This window comes from Perognathus longimembris, chromosome 21, assembly GCF_023159225.1.
Source record: "Perognathus longimembris pacificus isolate PPM17 chromosome 21, ASM2315922v1, whole genome shotgun sequence".
Taxonomy (NCBI): Eukaryota; Metazoa; Chordata; class Mammalia; order Rodentia; family Heteromyidae; genus Perognathus; species Perognathus longimembris.
In genome coordinates, this window is record NC_063181.1 from 17,953,054 (window position 1) to 17,976,899 (window position 23,846).

A 23,846-nucleotide genomic window follows, 5' to 3' on the forward strand; every position below is an offset into this window, starting at 1 on the left:
TTTACTTTAATAAAATTTACTATACACATTTTGCTTCTGTAACATTTAATCTCACAGAATTAGAAATGAGGAAATTTTAGAGTCATTTTCATATCTACTACTATGTCATCTTATATAACATATAAACATATTGGCAGTTAAGCATTACTTACACGATTGACTGTGAAAGCTCAGATCATCTTGGATGTATATGAAGCAGAATCATCAAAACATATATTTCTTATCTGTTAAAAGAATCTTAACCCGTCTCATGACTTTATAGACTTTATATAGACAATCAAAATAACAACCTTTCTTCATATGCCATTTTACTGTAATGGCTCTCATTTGTACATCTCATCCACACACACACGTACGCCCACACACACCCCTATGACAAGGAAATAATCTTCTGAATTAAATATCTTTTCTGCATGTCCCCAGAGGATTAATCTTGTTGCTGATGAATATCTTCATGCCTAAGAATCTTATAGATAACCCAGTAGAAAATGTTAAAAATCAGGAAAGCTAATGGGAAGCAGGCTCGGGAGATGGTGTCTATCTTCTTGGCTCGGTCGATAAAGACCTTTCTCATTTCATCAGGGCTTTTTGGCATTCCCTGGGTAGGATGGTTTGGGCCCTTTGCAGTTATACCATCTTTTGCTTGCAGACATGGTCCCATTCCATAGGCTGTAAAGTTGAATCGACTTTCCCTTACCTCATCATCCTGTTTAAGAAAAAACAGCAATAAATATTTTCAGTAGCAGAATTGGACATGTATAGCAAGCATTTCAGCGTAAGTTGTAACAGACCATCACAGCTCAGGTTTCATTATGATACATGTATTCAATAATATGAGGAAAAATAATTGAAGCCTATTAAGGTAGGGTGCTTCTTTTTGCTTTGAACTTTATCTTGTAGCATCATCTAGATGTGCTTATTAATAACTAGGACATTCTCAAAAGATGTGTGATAGAGAAAAAAAACACCTAGAATTCCCATATCTATGTACAGACAGGATAGGTAAGTATTGTAATCAAGGAAAAAATATTTGAGATATTGTGTTAGAAATGTTCATGTACTAGATTTTGTTTTGACATTATGTGTCGATATGCGCCACTGTGTGATGTCAAGAGGGGAAAATACAATCATTGACTGAATTTTTCTTTCTCAGGGAGATAACCTTTTTAATACTTGTTTCCTACCATTCTAAGTTACTTCCTTGGAAAATACAGTTGAGAACAATAACACTACTTTCTTTGTAATCCTTCATGTGGTTTCTTTGATTTATACGAATTCTTTCGGATACTTATAAGATTATTTATTTTAGATAAATGTATATTCTATTTATATTCATTTTTGTGGCAGAAGTTTATTTCATGTTCAAGGGTAAACTTGTTATAAACTACTATTCACAACTAATATTTCTCTGAAAGTTAATATTACTTTTAAATGTGGCAAAATAAGGAGAACTAAGCATACATTTGAATAAAAACAAAACTTAAAGGAAAATTATTTAATAAATATATGATAAAAAATGAGTATGATAGAAAAATAGGTTTTAAATAATTTATACTGGTATTCATTAATAACTTAAGGCATTTATTTACAATGTGATAATAGTTGACATCCAAAGAAAAGGGATTTTTTTATACTACAGTTGAAAAGTAATTATATATATATATAGTTTTGTCTACCTTATGATAGTATTTCTTCATGGTTGTATAAAAGATAAAAACTTATCAGTTCAGACTCATGATAATTAATATGAGTCAGTGAAAATGACTGGCTAATAAAGAGTATTACATAATATAAATTGGAAATTATAAAAATGGAAAGTAGAAATTATTAGATGGCCAAAAATGAGGAAATGATGTAAATTCCCTCACTGACATATAAAATGTTGTTTTTTTGAGAGGATGAATTATGAAGGTAAGGGAATTCTACCTGCAAAACAAAAGCATACAATTATTGGAAAACATTTCAATTGTAACATAAATAAGTGTATTTAGTAGAATCATGTGAAAAAGAGGTTGAGAGCTATCTGGACCCATTAGTCTAAGGTTTTGTGTCCACTCCAGTTCTCTTAAGATGAAATCAGTTTTTCTATATCTATTATGCACATTCACTTAGGCTACCATTTCTTTGGCTTCCATGAAAATTTTGTGACAAACTTACTTGCTTTGAAATTGTCTACATTTTGAGTAAAAGTATAGATAGTAGGGATTAAACTATTGCTATGTAGCTAGTAAAATAGTATCTTGTTATCTTAGTAAATTTTACTGGCGTTTGCATTCCAAATGAGAAACACTGGGTCACCAAGGTAATTGGAAATATGAATGCAGATCAGCTGACTAATGTTAAAGTATCATACTGTCTTATAAATTGTATCAACCCATGTATATCAAAATCCCTCTTACAAAAAACAAAAATGATTTTTTTTTCAATCAGCATGGCAAATGAATTGTGAAACTCCTTGCCAAAAGTTAAGATTTCAGAATTTTACCTTCCGTATCTGACAAAGCAGAATTTACTGATAACCTTTCTGACTGTTCTGGGAAACTTATTTTACAACCTTCAGACACCTGAGCTGCTAATCTGAAAATAGGTCCACTTAAAATGAACCTCTTGGGTGAGGAACTAAGGTTTTGTCAGTTATGGCTTTCTACGTATCTGTCAGGAAGGCTTCACACTAGACTCAGACTATCATTTCCTTGCAAACAATAGTGTTAAACTAAATGGACAATGGAAGTCAGTTCCTTTGCTTTGAAGGGCCAGAGAGAAGGCTTATATCTGCTTGCAGAGAGCTGTGGAGAATTTACACATAGGCCTACAGACCTATGGTCCATGTCCTGACAGTTTGGTGTAAAACAAACACTGTCATTTCTCTGAGTCTCATAACCCCTTGACTTTTGTGCAGACACTACTGAGTCTCTATGAGGGGTAAATGTAATAGTATGTTAAATCCTACTGGTATCTAGAGAATTCTATGACAAATTGAACCCTAAAATAACACCAATGGACCCAGAAGCTGACCAGATTTTAATATTCTCTCTCTGTGTGTGTGTGTGTGTGTGTGTGTGTGTGTTTGTGAAATATAGACAAAAGTTTTTTTGTGTGTGTGCTAAGGTCTGAAGAGAATCTGATGCTAGATCTGTGCTGGGTCTGAGGTAACAAAAAGTCTAGCTTGCCATGTGAATATGGATGGCACAGACTTATTCCCTGTTTAAGTGTTGGATGGATGATCCAACACTAAAAAAGATAAAATTGAGGAGAACGAAGTTCCAAGTAGAATTGACTTCCTTCTTCCCTTTTGGTTGTGAAGAAAAAGCCACTTGGGGGAAAGAAAAGCAGTTAGCAAAGTAAGAGGCTCCTTGACTCATACAAAATATGAAAACCAAATGCCCATTGGGATATGAGAGAACATTATATTTAATATTGATGGCAACAAGATGGTAGCATTTGGCCACCCTGGAAAGTTATACTAGAAATCATGTATAGTTTGGCCCTATATGTGAGTCACAAATGAAGATGTGAACAATTAAAAAATTTACATTTTAACAAGTTGTAAGAAACAGGCAAAGATAATTATGCACTTCAGTATTTGCTAAAAATAATAATTGAGCAGTTTGAAGTTTTAATATAGTAAAAAGTTCTTCAGATTTGATGAATATGTGTGTTTATAGTTACTGGAAATTTCAATGTACATTTCTTGTGCTCTGTAGCCATGAGTATCTTGAAACAACAAACAATTACAGAACACAATGATTGTAGGACTAAGGAATTGGGTTACTTTGCTTACTTGATAGGTCTTTCAGCAATCCATGCTTTCTTGAATCCTTAGATTAATTGAGTTAGGAGTTAATGATGATATATTTGTGATAGTACAGCATGAAAAAGAATGATTGGTGCTAACCCAACTTGCTGCAGTAATTCCTGGCTGTGGTGATATTAATGATCCTTTTTGATATAAAGCCTGGCATGATGTAAATCCAGGCTCTTATTGTGATGGTTCTCGCATTACTGTGAAATAGAACATCTCTTAAGAATAGTAAATATATTAAGTATACTAGCAAGTGTAGGTTGGCTATATTATAATCAGAACTATGTCTACTCAAACTCTAGCCACAATCTCAAATGCTAACAGACAAACTATGCTTGGAAGATTTCCTTTTGTACGTGACCTTTCTTCTGGGAGAGCAGAATGGAGTGTTGACTCGGGCATATTTATTATTGCAGTGGCCATGCTGTGTATCACTGATGGGAAGAAAATCTGGACTATTCAGAAGAAAGATCATGGCCAAAGATAAATCTATTAGCTCTCCTCAGGTGGCAGTAAAGACACAAAAAGAATACAGAGAAAATGGGACAGGATTCCTGTGAACAATTTCCCAGCATATGTACTGCCAGCTGGAAGGTCAGAAATGTGGTCCAGGTTCAGCAGCTACCTCCCCTGTGGAACCTGTTAGATCTGGCTCTTTCATCTCAGAAGATAAATGCAATGATGCCAGTGGCTAATGGGAACAAAAGGGAAGGATACAGGTTGCTAAATTTACTCCTTCACTTAGAGCAGTTGGCGCAGATAGAGTGACTTGGGGAAAGGATGTTCTTGCCCAATATTGAGTAGGACTCCAAGATTATTAGGTCATGCCTAAGACTGAATAGCCAAGGATAAGAAACACAGATTTCGAAGATACCAGTGGGAAATATGTGGCAATGCTAACAAGGAAGAGGAAGCCAATACGAGGAGTAAACTCGGGGCTGATGGGTAAGGATGGAAGTAAAGAATCAGCTATGGTAGGAGGAATCATCATAATTATCGCTAAAAAATGAAGAATATTGTACAACAGGTGATATTGCCTTTGGATAAATATATAATTGGTAATGATGTGACACATAATTGCAGATTGTTGTTTTTTTCTGGTTTAAGTCTAATCTGTGGCAAGGCATTTCTTAGTCTAGTATTAATAAATGTACAAGAATGAAAGCCTCTAGAACTGACTAAATGCTGCCTAAATGTTGTTCTGTAGTAAATACTAAACAATTCAAGATTCCAGAAAAGATAATGGAAACTCTCAGTTCTTATTTAGGAAATGGAGTTGAGAGCACTAATCCTTATCAAACCTTTCCAGAACCATTTGGGCTATGATAAAATAGTTCTTATTAGGTGGATACTGAGTATTTGGTCCCAATAAAAAAATTCATGTGGGCAGCTACTCTAAAGACAGATTGGGAAGGTCATGGTTCAATGTCATTCTGGGCAAAAATTTAGTTAGACACATCTCAACATATACAGTGGGGCAAATTACATTCTATGGGAGGCTAAAAGTAAAAAGATGATCATGGTTTGAGGCTGACCCCCGTCAAAAATGCAAAGTCATGCCTGGGGCAAAGTACACAGTGCGTGCAGGCGGACACACACACACACACACACACACACACACACACACACACACACACACACACACACAAATTCACTCAAAAGCCCCAACCATGCAGGATGTTGTGAAAATTGTTATGGAAAAATTTCAACAGTCCAAATGAGACAGGGTGATTTGAAAGCTTTGGCGGATACTTCTGATGCTTTATTTGTAATCAAAATCGTAAAAAAAAAAGTCGAATTCCGTATTGCCTTTAGGGGCACACTATAATCTTCCTTTTCCTCTTCATGAGCTTGCTTTCTCTAGCATATTGTCATAATCTGTCATGCAAATTGATGAACTACCAGTGATATTTTCTATCTGTAATTAGGGACAAATCATAAAAATTAAAGGCAAACTCTTATCTCTTCTGGCACATAGTTGGAGGAAAAACAACTTTTAGAAATACTGAGATCTGGTGGATCCACTATGTGAAATGTTCACGAAAAGCTAAAAGGAGTCATTGACTCCCATATGACACCCATGCAAAGGGGACCAATGATAGAGTCCCCATTGGAGATTTTTCTTTTATTGATAGAATGGTTTTAGGTACAGAATTTCACTGGTAGATTGTAAATGAATGGAGCATTGTAAATTATAGTCCTATATCTAGTTTTTTCAACTTTTAAAAAATCATTCTGACCTTGGGCTGGTGAAGGACAAATGCCCTGTACTGAAGTAGGTCTCTGAATTAGATGTAGATAATATGCTTGCTGTCTTTCTTGCTTTTTAGCCTTCCAATAATCTTAAGTAAATGATCATGAAAAGGAAGCTTATTTCTGTTGTATGATTGCTGTATTTCCGTTGTATGATTGCTGTATTAAAATCTGTAGCTAGTGGTAGGGGGCTGTATCTGAACAAAGTTGCTTCACACATTTAGACCTTGTGTTTTTTTCTTGGAGGAGGTACAAGGTTGCTACTGGGGTTTGGATTCAGGGCCTCCCATTAGCTAGGCAGGTATTCTACCATTTGAGCCATGCCTAAGCCATGGACATTGATTTTAATAGAATATGAGGCATTTGAACAATTACACATAGTCACCTTCAAATTATTTCAGAATTAGTCCAACACATAGGTAAAGATATATTTAAGGCTAGGTAAATGAGTTGTATCTTTGGACCTTTTAATCTCCACTCAATACCTAAACATATCTCAAAAAATAGATCTTGGCTAGTTGCAAGTGTTATAATTTGATTCATAGCATCCTTGTTTCAAAGGCATTTACAATACCATTTCCCTATCAAATGCATTACCAATAGTTTACCTACTGATTCCTTGGACTGCAGGGGCATATATATACACACACATACATATGTACACATACACACATATATACACATATATGTATAAACACGTACATACATGCACATGTATATGTAGAGATGTGTGTATCAAGTGATGTGTGTGGGTAGATAGATATTTGGTACTGGGAGACTGAACTTAGGGCTTCATCCTTGCTAGTCAGGTGCTCAGCCCCTAAAGCTATGGATTTAGCTCTTCATTAAAAAATGATGGGCTTCAGCAATAGAAGCTATGGTTTCACATGGCATGTTGAAAGTAATTACAACAGTGATATAACACTTGTTCCATAATATGGAGTTCATTTCACTTAGCATCATCTTATACATTCATAAAGGCATAGCTTTTAAGCTCTTGGGATCCTCTGCTGTGACTAACCTAAACCTGTGCTAATTATTGCCTATGAGGGAGACCATAGAGTCCATGTTTCTTTGGGTCTGGCTCACTACACTTAGTATAATTTTTTCCAAGTCCTTCCATTTCCTTACAAATGGGGCAATGTCATTCTTTCTGATCCAGGCATAAAATTCCATTGTGTATATGTACCACATTTTACTTATCCATTCGTCTACTGAGGGACATCTGAGTTGGTTCTATATTTTAGCTATGACAAATTGTGCTGCGATGAACATTGTTGTGCTGGTGGCTTTAGTGTGTTCTTGTTTGTGGTCTTTTGGGTAGATGCTCAAAAGTGGGGCTTCTGGGTTTAGGGGAGCTCTATGTTTAGCCTTCTGAGGAATCTCCATGCATTTTTCCAGCAACCAGTTTACATTCCCACCATCAATGAAGTAGGGTTCCCTTTTGGCCACATCCCCTCCAACAGTTGTTATTGTTAGTTTTCTTAGTAAAGGGCATTCTTACTGGGGTGAGGTGGAATCTCAATGTTGTTTTGATTTGCATTTCTTTTGTGGCCAGTGATGTAGAACACTTTTTCACATGTCTCTTGGTCATTCTCATTTCCTCATCAGAGAAGTCTCTTTTTAAGTCTTTAGCCCACTTGTTGAGGGGGCTGTTGGTTCTTTGCAGTTTTGTTTTGGAGGAATTTGTATTCCCTTCCTGTGGTTGTACCTGCACTATAATTGTATCTTATCTGAGTACACTGAATACTGTATATGCTGGTATTAGAACTAGGGAAGTTAAAGGTACTATCAAAATCAAGAGACAAAGGATAAAACGAGAAACGACCCCAAAAGCAATACTTGAAAAATCATTTGGTGTAAACCAACTGAACAACTCATGGGGGGAGAGGGAGAAGGGTAGGGGAGAGGGGAATGAGGGAGGAGGTAACAACCAGTATAAGAAATGTACCCAAGGCCTACCCTATGAAACTGTAACCTCTCTGTACATCACTTTGACAATAAATAAGAAAAAAAAATCCTCACATAAAAAAATGATGGGCTTTTGATTTTTTGAAAGGCTAATCCTAAACAATGAAGCATAGATGAATTATTATTATGAGTATTTATTATGTGATATATGTTGAATTATTTTATTGCTTATTTCTCAGAACAATATAATCTCAATAAAATCACTTTGTGTTTTATGTATGCTTAGAAGTGCAGTGATATTTCCTATACTGAGTAGCTCCTAAAATCTTCATTGAGATAATTCAATATTTTAGAAATAACTTTAGCTTGAATTAACTATTTGCGAAAAACTAAGACTGTATAAATATTTCTGAAAAATTGTGTTATGTGAATCAGCTCATATTTAATGCTAATAAAATTAAAGCATTTTATAACTTAAAGTAAGCTTACTAATACAGACTAAATAAATTGAGCTACCAAAGAACTAAAGAATAGGGCTAATTTAAAATGTAAAATGAAAGACAAAGCTTAATTTACCCCAAAGTAGATCTTCTTCTTATGCCCTGGCAGAAGTTTGAATAATAGACAATTACAATGTAAAAAGCAATTTAATTAATGGACAAATACTCCTAAATTCTTTTTAAATTTGTATATGAGAAAAAAATTCTTGGTAACTATGCATAGTACATTGTGAGTGTTTTTAAAATGCGTTTACACTTTAGAGAATAATATGTAGGACTGATTCATATATGTGCCTATTCTGACTAAAACCAGGAAAAATTGAAAAAGAAAGCTAGCTATAATCATAACAAGCAATCAGAATGTCATATTAGCATGCATGTAAAATGAGAACAAATTTCCTAACCCATACTTAACCTTTAAAAATGACCAACCCAAGCCTGGTATTGGTAGCTCATGACTACTATACTTCTCCTAGCTACTCAGAAGGCTGAGCTCTAAGGATCCTGCTTTCAAGCTAGAATGTGAAGGAAAGTCCTTGAGGCCCAGCTCTCCAATTTACCTCCCCAAACCTGTATGTGTAACTGCAACTCAAGGGGTATTAGCATTGAGAAAATGCTCAGGGACAGCACCCACGCCCTGAGTCCAAGCCTCAGGATCTGTACCCCACCTCAAAAAAAAGAGTAAGAAGTAAAAAGAAAAAGAAACCAGAGCAAATATAAAAACTTTAAAAAATTATGTGTATGAAGGTTGTTGTGAAAATATGAAAACTTTGAGTGGCAACCAAGAATGAAAATATTATACATCTAATATTGATCATGTGAATTGTTGTAAGACAGAACAGCATTAAACATAAAACTTTCATCTCAGCATTTTCCCCTCAGTATATATCTGTGAAACATTCTTCACACAACCAAGACAATAGCTTACTACAAAAACCTTCCTGTTTTAATGACCAAAGTAACAGAGGGAAGAAATTGAGTTATTCCATTTAAATAACTTTCAAATGTGTGTACTTTAAAAAAAAATTGCTACAGGGGCTGGGGATATGGCCTAGTGGCAAGAGTGCTTGCTTCGTATACATGAAGCCCTGGGTTCGATTCCTCAGCACCACATATATAGAAAATGGCCAGAAGTGGCACTGTGGTTCAAGTGGCAGAGTGCTAGCCTTGAGCAAAAAGAAGCTTGGGACAGTCAGGCCCTGAGTCCAAGCCCCAGGACTGGCCAAAAAATAAATAAATAAATAAATAAATAAATAAATAAATAAATAAATAAAATAAATTTGCTACAAGCATAAAATAACTTATATTAGAGGGAAAATTCTCATTATTTAGCGAATTCTGAGATAAAAGAAGTGGATGAATTAAAAACCCTTTTTCCCAAAATAGTTTAAAGTAAAATATTCATTTTCATTTATTAAAATGAAAGGTTTAAGAGAAGGCTATTATAGATGAGATGAAATTATTTTATAACTGTATATCAGTTTTTAATATAGATTTGCTTGAATGTAGCTCTGGGACAACTTTACATTTATTATAAATGATATATAAATTAGCTATGAAGCCAAATATATGCTTGATGTATTTTAGTTATATTCAATGTATCTGTTTGGAGATGAATAAATGCTGTAGTACAAATTTTAAAGATGAATATTTTAGATGAAATGTGATGAAAATATATTGTAAATATTTTAAAGGGTAGATGAAAAATTAACAAGACATTAAAAAATGGATACATCTATTTCTAGCATGTTAAATTCTTTTAGTGACAACTCATAATTATGAGTTCTATAGGATATCACAATATTTGGCAAATATAAAGAAGTAGCATTTTTATTTTGTTTTACATTTTCTGTTTGTGTGTTTTGAAGCTGAATTTCTCTATTGTAACTTAGTTTCTCCTCAATCTCATGATCCTCCTGCCTCCATATCTCAAAATGCTGGTATCATAAGCATGAAGCACCAATTCTTGCTGTTTAAGTTAGCCCTGAGATGGGAGTCACCATAAAGCATTTAAATTTAGACATGGTATTACTCTATTGGATATTAATTTCCTGATATTTCAGGTGGTACATAGCTATGTTTAACAGAAACGCTCTACTTGTTTTCAGGAATTAATAAAAATCTTACAATTTTTGTTGATTTAAGAGGATAAAATTTTAACTCCAGACACAAGTTATTTGTGTAGAATTTTGTTTGAATCAAATTATTGAAAAAATAGGAAATGAAAGACTTGGAAGAAATTATATTGAGCAAAATAAGCCACATCCAAAGAAACATAGGGTGCATGGTTTCCGTGATTTGTGGTAATTAGACTGTGCCTATAAATCCACAAATAATCATAGTGGATCATAAAAGACAAAAGATTACACTTGGACATTATCAACTAAACAGGACTCTAAACATTCACACAGTGAAAATAAAGGAGGATATTCTTAGCAGAGGTTCACAAAGGCTCAGTAGCTATTTGTATATGATAATGTAAGCTGATGTTTATCAAAACAAACTCTAAGAAATGGAAACAGGAGTTTTTTATTTTAATTTTGGTGATTATTTTTATTTTTGTTTTTCTCCTTTTGTTGTTTTGTGTTCTGTACTTTTTGTGTTGTATGTAATTTATCTGTTTGGGAGAGGGCAAGAGGAAGCACAAAAAGAGTGGGACAAAAGGTGAATTAATACAGCAGGGATGCTCATTAGACAATATGTTAAAAATGAACCATATAACTTGGGTGGGGTGTTGAGAGGTAAAAAATTGGGAGAAAATGAAGGAGGAGGTGACATTGTTCAATAAGAAATATATTGTACTTGTTACCTGACTTACGTATCTATAACTTTTTTGTACCTCACCTTTACAATTAAAATAAATTAAGAAATTATTGAAAAATTACTTTTTCAGATATATATCAAATAAAGTTGCATACACATTTTATTGACTGAAAGACTATCTTAAAGTCTATAGAGCATAACATAAACTAACCTAGAACGGAATGATTAATAGGTAATTTAGTGTACATAGATGCCGTATTGCTTTCAATGATTGTTCACCCCTTCAGCCCAAGAGAGTATATGTGTATTTTTCTTATATTACATTATTTATATGAAGATAAGGGGTTCGATGTTACATTTCCACACATACTTATGTTGTATTCCAATTAGCTTCATCCTCTCAATCACTCTCCCTGTATCTATGTGTTTTTGTCTTTTCCTAAGACTACAGAGAGGACAAAATGCTATAGGACAGGAAATTATTTGCTATCCTTAGAGATATTCTGGAATGATTTTTAAAGTAAGACAGCATATACATTCACAAGTAAATCAATTAATTACATATTTTTGTGCAGATTGTCAACATGCAGCCAATGCTTTTTTAACAAGATAAACGATGCCTAGTAAATCATGAACTCAATCATGTCACAAATCTAGAACTCATATATACATAGATATGAAAGTTAGTAGACAACAGGAAGACAGAGTACTGTACTACTGTGCACATGAGCTTCCTTCTGCATACCATTGCATTCTTATATATTGCAACATAGAAGAAGCTGCATGAAATGCATTAAAGCAATTCCATTTCATTCATATCTCTCCACAAATCACTCATTCTTAAGTATATTGATATCTTTATCAATCTCAAGGAATAAGTAATAATATATAAAAGAACAATGGCTTCTAGCCACATATTCTCCTGTCATGCATATACCCACACATAAAGCAAAGGAGGTAGCAACCAGGACATGATATGGTGGGAATTAGCACAGAGCAGGCTATGACAGTGTCAGGTGGGGAAAATCTGGATGCAAGAGTAAAGAGAATATCTTCTGATTCCATAATAGAAATAAAGTCAAGTACCAAAGAGTGTATATGATTCCCAAGTCTATGTGGACCAAGATAATAATAATAATAATAACTTTCTTAAGAATACTATTTGCATATCCAAGGTTTCTGATTGTAACATGTGAGGCAGTTTCAGATACTTTGCCTATTCTGTCAAATTAGAATATTGAGAAAATTTCAAGTAACCAGTACTTATGAAAATAAAGAACATACTGTTGTGATTTAGGTTTATTGGTTCAAGTGATTTAAAGATTTAGCTTGCTATGGTTGTTCTAAGCAAAATGCATAGTTTAAATGAAGAATAAAATTGGCCAGCTCAGAGGGCTTTAGCTTGAGGAAAATAGTTTTCAAAAAGTAAAATAAGCATCCCCAATTTTCCCAGTTCTTAGAATACTGGAAAAGTAAATGGGATTTACACACTTTCCAATAGTGTAATTGCATTATCATATCACTTTTTTAAGAAGAATTAATTGATTAACCCCTAGACAAGGCTGACATTTCATTAGCTTTTTAAAGTCAAAATTAATAGAAGCCATATTATTTATTCTATTGTTCCTGGAAATATTAACTGTATAGTTACTGGACACATGAATTGTTTTGATCTTTATAATAGATTTTTATATATACAGCCTCTACTATGTAGTGTAATATGCACATGTATATGTATGTATATAAATCTAAGTATAAATATAAATTACAAACTGTGCACATGATTAGGTAAATTCCACACAATTAAAATTTAAAGTCAAGAAAACACACACAATGAAAAATTATTTTCAGGGACATTAAGAGAGATGTAAGATACTGAAAAGTAGTGTATAATTTTCTTTAGCAAAGAAAAATAATTAAGTAATTCCATATTCTTTGAAAAATTGGTCAATACTTTAAAATTATAGTAGGACTAGTTAATATGCTTTGCAGTTGAGATTACTACATTATGTCCCTCATGAGATTCTGAACTGGGGTGCATGGTAGAATCATCTTGGAAGCTATTCTGAAATTTACCTCAGAAATGTTAGCTTAGTAAATGGAATTGTTTTTATATGGTTTTCCAGACCAAATTCTTGGCTTTGGTAGATTTATATTTCATTATTGCATGCTGCATTAAAAGTGCCCAATCGGGCTGGGGATATGGCCTAGTGGCAAGAGTGCCTGCCTCGTATACATGAGGCCCTGGGTTCGATTCCCCAGCACCACATATACAGAAAACGGCCAGAAGTGGCGCTGTGGCTCAAGTGGCAGAGTGCTAGCCTTGAGCAAAAAGGAAGCCAGGGACAGTGCTCAGGCCCTGAGTCCAAGGCCCAGGACTGGCAAAAAAAAAAAAACAAAACCAAAAGTGCCCAATCAAACCACCTGGAGACAGATACTCTATCCTTGATCACCTTCATAATACTTACATATTGTCCTTGTGATCATTTTTTAAGTAAAAATATTTTCTAAAGATGCTGCTACCAAATTGCTCAAGTAACTATAAATAATTCCAACATAAAGAATGGAGTGCAACACTACTAGATTTAAGACAAAGATCCAGCATAAAGCCTTTCAGTTTTATTTTTAGGTTGCATGCAGCTGCTTTTAGAATTGTCTAAATAAGTTTTTCATTTATTTTGAAGCTAATATTGTCCCAAATATATGACTGTTTCTTCCTTACCAATTATAATGCATATATGGGATATTTCCCTTACATACATACATATATACATATTAAATTATTTTCAAAAAATCAAATGGCTGTGCTTGTAAAATTATGATGTCTAAATATTCATTTACTGAGTGAAGGCACAGTAGATTCTTAGGAAAGGAGAGTATCCTTAACTGAAGGGCAATGACCTATACATATGAAGGAGCTGTTTCCCCACCAAACACTGCCTTGTTGCAGAATATGCTGTCTGATATTTTGACTAATGATTGCATTCTTTCTTTTAGAGTTAAAAAAGTCAATTTACCGTGTCTGAGAAACGGTAAAACTTCTCCAATGCAAAAGCTTCTGTCTGTGGGGAGGTAAAGTGGACCAAGAGGGATTGAGAAACCAAAGAATCAAGACATATATGATGAAATAATGAAATATAATTACACAATCTATTTTAATCACATTTACCATTTCAGCATACATTTGTATTAGTTAATAGAGGTTCACACACGTAAAATATCTATTCCAGAGTATGAGTCAAATTTAAACATCACTGGCTCTCTTTTATTTATTATTTACAGAAAAATAGTATTTCCTTCCTTAATAATATTTCAAATTATAGAGCTATTGCTATGTTTATAATTTCACATTTCTCTGAACAGCAATCCTGGGGGAAAATATTCTTTCATCTTTTTGTGACTTACCATATGGATCACCATGTTTTTTAATCTTACATTTACACATCACAAAACTAAGTAAAGAGATGGTTTCCTAAGAAAAACATTTTTAAAGGAAGGACCAGAATTAAGCCTCTACGTGTGTGGTCTATTGCTTTATATGTCGGATGCTCTGACTGACGGTTGTAGAAGATGTGTGACGTTTCCTCATTGGACACCATGAGCATGACACTTCTCCTGACCAGTGTTTGAAGCTCATGCTTGATACATGAAGACAGAAGAAGAAGAAGATAATGAAATAAAAATGCAAAATCAAATCATGTTGACAGGGAAAACACATGTTGTCTTTGTTAGTTACAAACAGGTAAGAGAGGAAAGTGCTTTACTCCAGTAATAACAACATTCATTTTGTCATAGTGTTTTAGTCAGTGTCAGGAGACATAGAAAGAGGAACCGAGTAGGAGACAGAGAGAGAGACAGAGAGAGAGAGAGAGAGAGAGAGAGAGAGAGAGAGAGAGAGAGAGAGAGAGGGAGAGGGAGGAGATAAGTAGGCCAATAGATTAAGGGAAGATGGAGAAAGAAGATAAAGAAAGGAAAGGTATGGAAATCTCATCATAATCCATCTTCTTATGCAAAAATGCTTTTTTTCATGAAAAGTTAATAAAACAATCTCAAAACTTTGTCCTATCCAGTGTATGCTTAGTCTCCTAATATTGTTCTTCTTTCCATGCAGCAGCTTGCCACACTCCAAAACTACTGTGATGGGTTTCGGGAGGTCAATTACGCCCTTGGAATATATTTAATGCTGAGTAGATGTGAAAACTGAGAGATCAAAGTGCTTCACTTTGAAACAAACAAACTAAATACATATATAAGTAGTCAATAGTTCAGAAACGACTGAACCTTTAAAATTCCTTAAGCAGTTACACCACGATAGGACCATTATCTTACAATTCATGTTTAGACTTCAATATTCCAGGAGACTAGACTCTGGCTATAATTATTTCTAAATTGGAATTCATGTTTTGAAAGTATATTTTCTTTTAAGCTATCAGTTGGTATATTCACATCTGAAGAAACAAACTCACAGATGTACTGTTGAGAGAAACTCTGTTATAAAAAGGGAAAAGGAGTTAGTCAAAACCATGTGTCTCAAAGTTATAATCCAATGAAATATGCCCAAGGAAATGGGTACTTGCAAGTTAGAGGGTAAGTCCAAGGGGAGAGGGGTAGATGGATGAAGGGGAAAGTGGGAGAGAACTCATGGTATCGACCACAAAAATAAGAAAAGCAAGAGAAGGGGCAGGTTGAAGAGGGGAGAGAATGGTGAATGGAGTAACACTGACTAACATAAATTGTATTCATAAACTGCTTTGTCAAATGGCACCTGCTTTCTACAACAACTAATAATAATAATAATAATAATAATACATGTTTCTAAAGGATGATGCCACTGAAGGTCTTCGTAGAAGTAAACAACCTCATTCCTAACCTCCTATTCAGCTAGAAGGTTACTTATATTCCGTAGGTTACATCTCATTGTCTCCCAATCATGGTATAAATATATTTTCTTATAACTTCAATTTTCTTTTATTAGATAAGAGTAAAGCAATCACAGCACTTCATTGTGTTTTTTGTAGGGTCTCAAAACAGTTAAGATTATGAAAATATGCTTAGCAGGAGTCAGGGATTTATATGAAGTATCATCATGATATTAAGAAACATACTATGTTGTGGAAACAAAGACATGATCTCAATAAAAGGAACAATTTTAATAAGTATATTGATGCATCATATGAAATATAACCATCAGAAACACTCAAACATTGCAAGAGTTGTGAAGTGTATGGTTTCTAGAAGTACATTAAGGAAGTTGAAAACACTCCCACATCACCTAATGGGGTATTTAAAGCATAGTGAGGTACTTTTTGCTCTTTGCATGTACTTTGACACTTTAAGGTTCACCAGGATTAAAAACAAAGATATATCATATTATTTCTCATTCCTAGTTACTGCCCTATAAGCACAGGAGATCAACTCTCCAATGAAAAGTGAAACCCCCACAAAAGCATCTTGTTGATTCCCTTACCTTATTCTTTCTCTTGCGTCGAAATCGCAGGAGTTCTTTGTGTTGCCTTGATACGAAGTTGACAGCTGCGTATTCAAGAAGCGCTGAAAACACGAAAAGGAGGCACACTGCCATCCAGATGTCGATAGCTTTGACATAAGAAACCTAGCTCACAAAGAAGACAGAGGGAGAAAGTTACGTGTATCTTTTATTTCCTTTTGGAACAAAATTGCGTTTAAAACAACAAAACAAGGATTTTTTTTCCCCTGAAGAATTTTTCATTTTCTAAGTTCTGGAAATCATAAGGATGAGTCAAACTTTTAGACTTGTTTATATTTTATAATTGCTTTTCAAATGAGACATTAACTCAGAGATGAAACAAAAGATAAAAATAGAATTTTACATGGTTTCTGAGGAGAAAGCAATGGTGGGGGAGAACACGAATGGAAGAGGAAGAATGAGATAAAGCAGTCATCTTATTCAGTGCACATTATGCAAAAATTATACTACACTACTTGAGGGTAGGCATGAAAGGGGAGAGACTGGGGGAGATTGATGGATGAGGTCACATAGATCAAGAAACATTGTACTCATAACCTGACTTAATGAATTGTAAGCTCTTTGTAAACACTTTTTATTATTACTTAGTAATAAAATTATATATACACACTTATTTAATTTTATATTTAAAAAGGATTATTGATTGTTTAATTTTATATGTGCAGTATTTTTAACTTAAATATTTGTAGTTTATAATTTTATTTGTCCATTTTATGAAGATAATTCTATTTCAGTGCATTTAAAATGAGTAATAGCTATTTGTTACCTACTGAGATATTTTAGACATGTTTATAAGAATGAGAAATGAATTCCCAAGCTCCACAGTCATTACTATCTTACTGCAAATATCATGACATATCTGTATATGTATATATGTACACATATATACATATGTGTAAACATTGAACTATGTAACTTGATGGTAGAGGTAGAAGAGCAAGAAATGAGAACACACACACATAATGTATGTAGTCTTATGTGTATGTATACCACTGACGTGCTTTTCAAGAATAATTTCCAGATATGGTATCATATTTTCAGTAAAATCTGGAATTTAACATTGAATGCATCTTTCCATTTAATCCTAACACCTCCTTCCCACTTTACCAATTGCCCTAAGAATGATGATTTTGAAATGGAGTAAATTCAGATAATTGACCATCTATTGAAACTAGCTCTTGACAACTATGATTGGTATTGTTTAATGTAATCTGGCCTGAGCTGTACTGACCAACCTTGTTTTTTAGCCCTGCTCACACCTGGAATCCGCCAGGGAAGCCACAACCTGTTTTTTTTTTTTTTGTCGCTAAATGGTTTCTACTATGTCCAAGATGTCTTGACCTGTTTGTCACCTGTTTTTCATACCTTTTTTGAGAATTGTACCATTCCCAGAATATTAACTAGACATTATAATTAGGCAAAAGGGGAAATTCCTGTGTTTTTTTGGGGGGAAGGGGAGGGGGTTAAAAGCAGCCTCCTGACTCTGAGATCCTGACTTTAGGGGCAGTCCTGGTACTTCAGTGCTTTCTCACTCAATAAAATCTTTCACATTCTTTTTTTTTTTTTTTTTTTTTGGCCAGTCCTGGGCCTTGGACTCAGGGCCTGAGCACTGTCCCTGGCTTCTTCCCGCTCAAGGCTAGCACTCTGCCACTTGAGCCACAGCGCCGCTTCTGGCCGTTTTCTGTATATGTGGTGCTGGGGAATCGAACCTAGGGCCTCGTGTATCCGAGGCAGGCACTCTTGCCACTAGGCTATATCCCCAGCCCCATTTTTCACATTCTTGATTGTGGTTTGAGTGGTCTTATTGCCTGCCCATCCTCAGACCCCATAACAATTTTTATTTAAAAACTAGTTTAAAAATCCATCCTAGGACTTAACCTAGGATTACATTTACCATTTGGTGCGTTATCTTTTCCATCTTCACTCTGTGGAACCTTCGTCCAGTCTTTCCTTATTTTTAGTGACACTGGTGTTTTTGCTGAGTAAAGGACAATGACTTTCTACAGTATATGTCACTCCCAGTCTGCCTGTGTTTAGTAGGAATTCCGCACTGTTTTATTTACAATGTATCACAGCAGGAAACACAAATGTCCATCCATTGGTCAAGATGGTAGCTACCAGGTTTTTGTAAAGGCATGAAGCTTCTCATGTGTACTTTATGGTATTTTGTTATAGAACACTGATTAGGTTAAAAGAGAGAGCATCAAATTACATGTCATATGCTAAGATTCTCTTTATTCCACAGTAAACTCTCTTACCCCTCTTCCCTTTCTGCTGTTGATCACTTCCTGCAAAGTCTTCCTTCTACATTCATGTCCATTACCATCATTAGTATAATCATTATCATTGTCATCATCATCACCATCATCATGCTTCTTGTACATTGATTTGCTTGACACAATAGTGTCAACTTACCTATGAACACTTGAAAACAGAAAATTCTTTCATTGTCTCCTTGGTGGTACTGGAAATTGAATTCTAGACCTCAAATTTGTTACTCAGGAGCCCAACCAGTTAGTCATGTCCCCAGCCTCTTGTTGCATGTTATTTTTAAGGTAGTTTCTACAGGGCCAGGCTGGGCTGCTGTGTTCCTTCTTGTGTTCCCCCTATGTTGATGAGAATGGTAGGCATGCAGCATTGATCCCAGATATCATGTCCCCCACTAGCGCTTCAATAAGAGGGGCACAAGGGCCCAGCCATTGGTTGAGAAAACAAAACAACTTTTCTTTGTCCAGGCTAGGCTACAACCTAGATTCCCCCAATGTCTGTCTCTCCAGTAGCTAGGGTTAGAGATGTGTGCCACCATGCATGTCTGCTCCTCTCCTGTTTTATTCCAGTGCTGTGTTAAATGTACATCTGTTTGCAAAGGATGGATGTAAATTTCTTCAATTATGTCAGAAATTGATATTGGTTTGCAAATACACGCTGTCTCATATAAATTCAACTTTCAAAGACACTGTCTCAAGCATCAAGCCACACTATTTCAAGGAAACTATGATGCATAAAGCAAGCACTTATTCTTGAACATCCGGAATCTATAATGACATGGGTCACAGAAATGAAATCACAATGACAATTTACAAAATCAATGAATGTTTTCCATGACAAGAAGCACCTTCCAGGAAGCAACTAAGCATGTATATCTCTTGAGTAGTAAGGTATTTTAAAGATCTACTTTTTCACAACCTGCCTGTGAGTGCTTTTTACCAATTTTTAGCTCTTTATCTCCTTCTCTACCTAGCTGGCCCTCCGCATATAACAAATAAAGGATGTGGCAGGCTTGGTCTAAGAGTAGCAACATTAAAAAATGACAGTTCCTAGTCAGTGTACTCATGACCCATACTCTTCCTATGAGACTCATAATTACGAACATCAGCCTATCACTATCTGACATCCTCTGGAGTGGCCTTCATCCAATCCCTTGTGTCTCTCTGGGCTACATTGCCCATCCCAGTTCCCTATGAAACTAAATCTTAATTTTTTTTAAGGCTCAATATCTGCTCAGCACCGATTTCTGCTCAGCTCACTCTGTCTCCTTGAATACAAAAGTGTAGATATTAAATCTGAAGCCTTACTAATGAGATGCATTCTCATGGGGACCTTGTCTCTGAAGCACTCTTGCAGAAGAAGCTTTCCACCTCAAAGAATCTTCCTTCGAGGGGTTCTGTGGCCTGTGTTCTCTATGTTGCTTCCTTCCTCTCCATCACTTTGCATTCTTCTTTCTCTCCCTAACTTCCATGAGGATCTTTATCTATTTCTAGTTTTAGATGTTTTTCTCCAAAGGCAACATGCTACTTTTAAAAGAAGCAATAAAGGACAGATACTATGGAATCATATCCGACAAACCCGGTGATGATGACTTTCCAAACACATGATCTGATATGTGACTATTCCTTCCATGCATTTACCTTCGGTAAGGAAGCCCGTGATCCTGAACTCTGGGTAGTCATGGTCAGCACGGTAGTAATTCCCAAAGCCACCCTGGCAGGGGCTGCATCCATGTTGATCCAGAAGGAAACCCAGGACAGAATGACAATCAGGAGACTGGGGATGTACATCTGGATGAGGTAGTACCCCATCTGCCGTTCCAGATGGAATCGCACTTCTATACATGTAAACTTTCCTAATTGATGTGAAAGAAGGCCACAGTGACAAAAAGTAGACCTTGTTATAGCATCAAATAACACAGTTTCACTTGTATTAGGATGCTGTCACAAATCACACATTCAAATTTGTTTATGATTTTTAAAGTTTCTTTTCATTTAGCATCTAGAAGAATGTAATAACAGAAAACTATGGGTGTTGTGTATATATTTATACACATACACATACCTATATATAGCAAAAAACTATGCAACAATATTAGATACCGAGGCCCAAAGATCCATTTTTTCACATGGTTCTAACAATTGCTTGTGAAGTAGACAGGGCATTGCATATTTATAACATAAAAATCTTTTTTAATCATTTCTGTTGCTTCTACATGCTTATTTAGGAACTTTGGAATTTATTTCAGAAACCTTTACATTTATATAAAAATACTAAGAGATAAATACAGTTGAGAAGTAAAGATTAAACAAAAATACAAACAAAAGGAAAATGTGTCTTATTACACATTAATAATATTTAACAAATATTTAAGCATATGAAAAACAGTGAGCTATATATGCATGCATGTCTCATTATTTTCTTCCATTAAGTTAAGTGAAAAAGTGTAAAATATCAGTAAACATTAAATTGATATTTTTATCATCTCCTTTCCCCTACCTTGTAATCTCAACTACATTATTACCTCTTCTTAAAACACTTATTGTTCTAAATCAAATTCTTGGCTTATTCTCTTTTTGGTGTGGTCATTTTGAGATGAAATCTGAGTAGTTTTTGTTGTTGTTTTTGTTTTTGTTTTTTGTTTTTTAAATGTTGGGCTTGAACGCTGGGCCTGAGCATTGTCCCTGAGCTCCTCCGCTCAAGGCTAGCACTACCACTTGTGCCACAGTGCCACTTTTGGTTTTCTGGTGGCTAATTGGAGATAAGAGTCTCATGGACTTTCCTGCCTGGTCTGGCTTTAAATTATGATTCTCAGATCTCAGCCTCCTGAGTAGCTAGGATTATAGGCGTGAGCCACCAATGCCTGGCTGAAACCAGAGGTTCTTAAAATAAGTTGGCATGACCCTACCAGAAAAGAAAATTGTCAAAGACTTTGTTCAGGAAAATTCCTGTTGTGTTGCTAGGTAGGGTTTGATGCAAATCTCTTCACATGAGTTAGATCTGAAGTAAGGGCACATGGGCACTGCCTCAAAGTGGAGGATGCAAGTGATTCCAAGATAAGTGTTAACAAATCTTAACAAAGCTTCTTGAGCTCAAGGAATGTTAGCTTTCACTATTATCCATCTATCTATCTGTCTATGTATCTATTTACTTATGTTTGTTCCTGTGCTAGTACTAGAACTCAGGTCATATGCATGATCCCTTAGCTCTATTTTGGTTTGTGGTTTGTTTTTTTTTGTGTGTGTGTGTGGAGGGGAGTATGTGGTTAATTGGAGATGAGTCTCATACTGGAGACTTCAGGCTCCTGAGTAGCTAGGATTACAGATATGAGCCACTGGTTTCCAACTTTAAATATATATTTTAAATATATTGCTGAGAAGGATAGGAGTATGTGTATATACATGTGAATACTCTTGTGTCTTGTGCATGCACATGAGTATATTTTATTACGTGTGGTTCTAAAGAGATGAGTAAATAAATTGGGCCCCTTCTCCTCAAATTCATTGCCTATCTATCATAGCAAAAGGCAACCAGTTAAGAGGAAGGAAGATATTTTGAGAGATGATCAGGAGGAAGATAATACAGTTTTGAAATATGTTACTGAAAAGATGATTTTGAAATCATAAATTAACTGAATAAAGTGTTTAAGCTTGTATGGTCTATTTTAACTTCAATGCATTTTATTTAATAGGAGGAAAGGCTGTTTTCTACCAAGTAGGGTTCATATATATCCTGATATTTTCTTTTTTGTATTTGTATAAAGAACGTGACAACTATGTAGTATCTTATCCTATTGTTGGAAAATAATTAACAGATGAATCCTTTGTGTTATAGGAGCTTATTGTCAGAGGCAAATTATCCAGGTACTTGCTTGGGGAAAGTACCAAATACTTTTTGTCTTATGTAAGTGAGGCCAGCCATTTTATTTTAAACTCCTATTCTTCTTGTTCAGTTTTGCTTATAGCAGATTCGTAAGTGTAAGCTCATTCTTTTAAACTGAAATAGGAAAGCATGCAGATTTACTTGATGCTAATGCAGGATATTGAGATCTTATACAATCAAAATACACCCCGAAGTTAGGTTTCTATCTTTACCTTTGTTCTAAATTGTATCTATCTTCCTAAAATTTATGTCTCCCTGTAACTTGGGAATAGGGCTTTATTTGGAAATAATGTGGGTTCTTTTGTAGATGAAATCAAGCTAAAATGAAGTAATTCTATAAGGCTTTAAACTGATATTACTGGTGTCCTCATAAGAGGGAAGCCTGGATTAAGAGAAATAGATGACAGAATATCATCATACTAAGGAGGCAGAGAATATATATATATATATATATATATATACACACACATATATATCTTTATCTATTCCCATATATTCCCCAAGGAATTCAAATTAATAGGAAGCTAGGAAAAGGCAGAAAATAATTATTTCCTAGTGCCTCCACAGAAAACTCTTCTCTATTGAATGTCTGATGTAAAACTTGTAGTTTCCAGAACTAGGCAAGAATACATTTCTCATGGTTTAAGCCTCTAAATTTGTGATTTCTATGACATTTCTAAGAAACGAATATGCCCCTTACCTCAGTTGAGATTTTATTCAGCTTTTTCCCTAAAATAGAGTTTATTGATCCAATTGACTAAAGACACCTAGCTAAAACAGGGCCGTTGACTTGCCTGACCTTTATCTCTGTACTGAGATATTTCACTTTGAACTCCCTCACAAGCTAGATAAAACCCTCACTTCAGGGTGGTAAAAATGACAACGAGGTTTGTATCTTATATGGTGAATTAGGGAGCGAATGACTAGCAACTCAGGCTTGGTATTGGGAAAAATTAGATTG

General features: G+C 34.9%; 1 protein-coding gene across 2 annotated transcripts in view; it reads right to left on the minus strand.

Annotated features, from left to right (window-relative positions):
• Nucleotides 1–410: 410 nt before the first annotated feature.
• Glra3 (glycine receptor alpha 3) overlaps nucleotides 411–23,846 on the minus strand; it is a 124,364-nt gene continuing 100,928 nt past the window's right edge. Inside the window, exons 7-10 of one of the 2 annotated variants that reach the window (XM_048330596.1) lie at nucleotides 20,644–20,858; nucleotides 16,697–16,840; nucleotides 14,247–14,291; nucleotides 411–706 (exon numbers count right to left, since the gene is read on the minus strand). In XM_048330596.1, the coding sequence (XP_048186553.1) occupies nucleotides 428–706; nucleotides 14,247–14,291; nucleotides 16,697–16,840; nucleotides 20,644–20,858 (683 nt within the window). In that variant the 3' untranslated portion in view covers nucleotides 411–427. The remainder of the gene's footprint in view (nucleotides 707–14,246; nucleotides 14,292–16,696; nucleotides 16,841–20,643; nucleotides 20,859–23,846) is intronic. The other variant, XM_048330597.1, reaches the window with a different exon arrangement.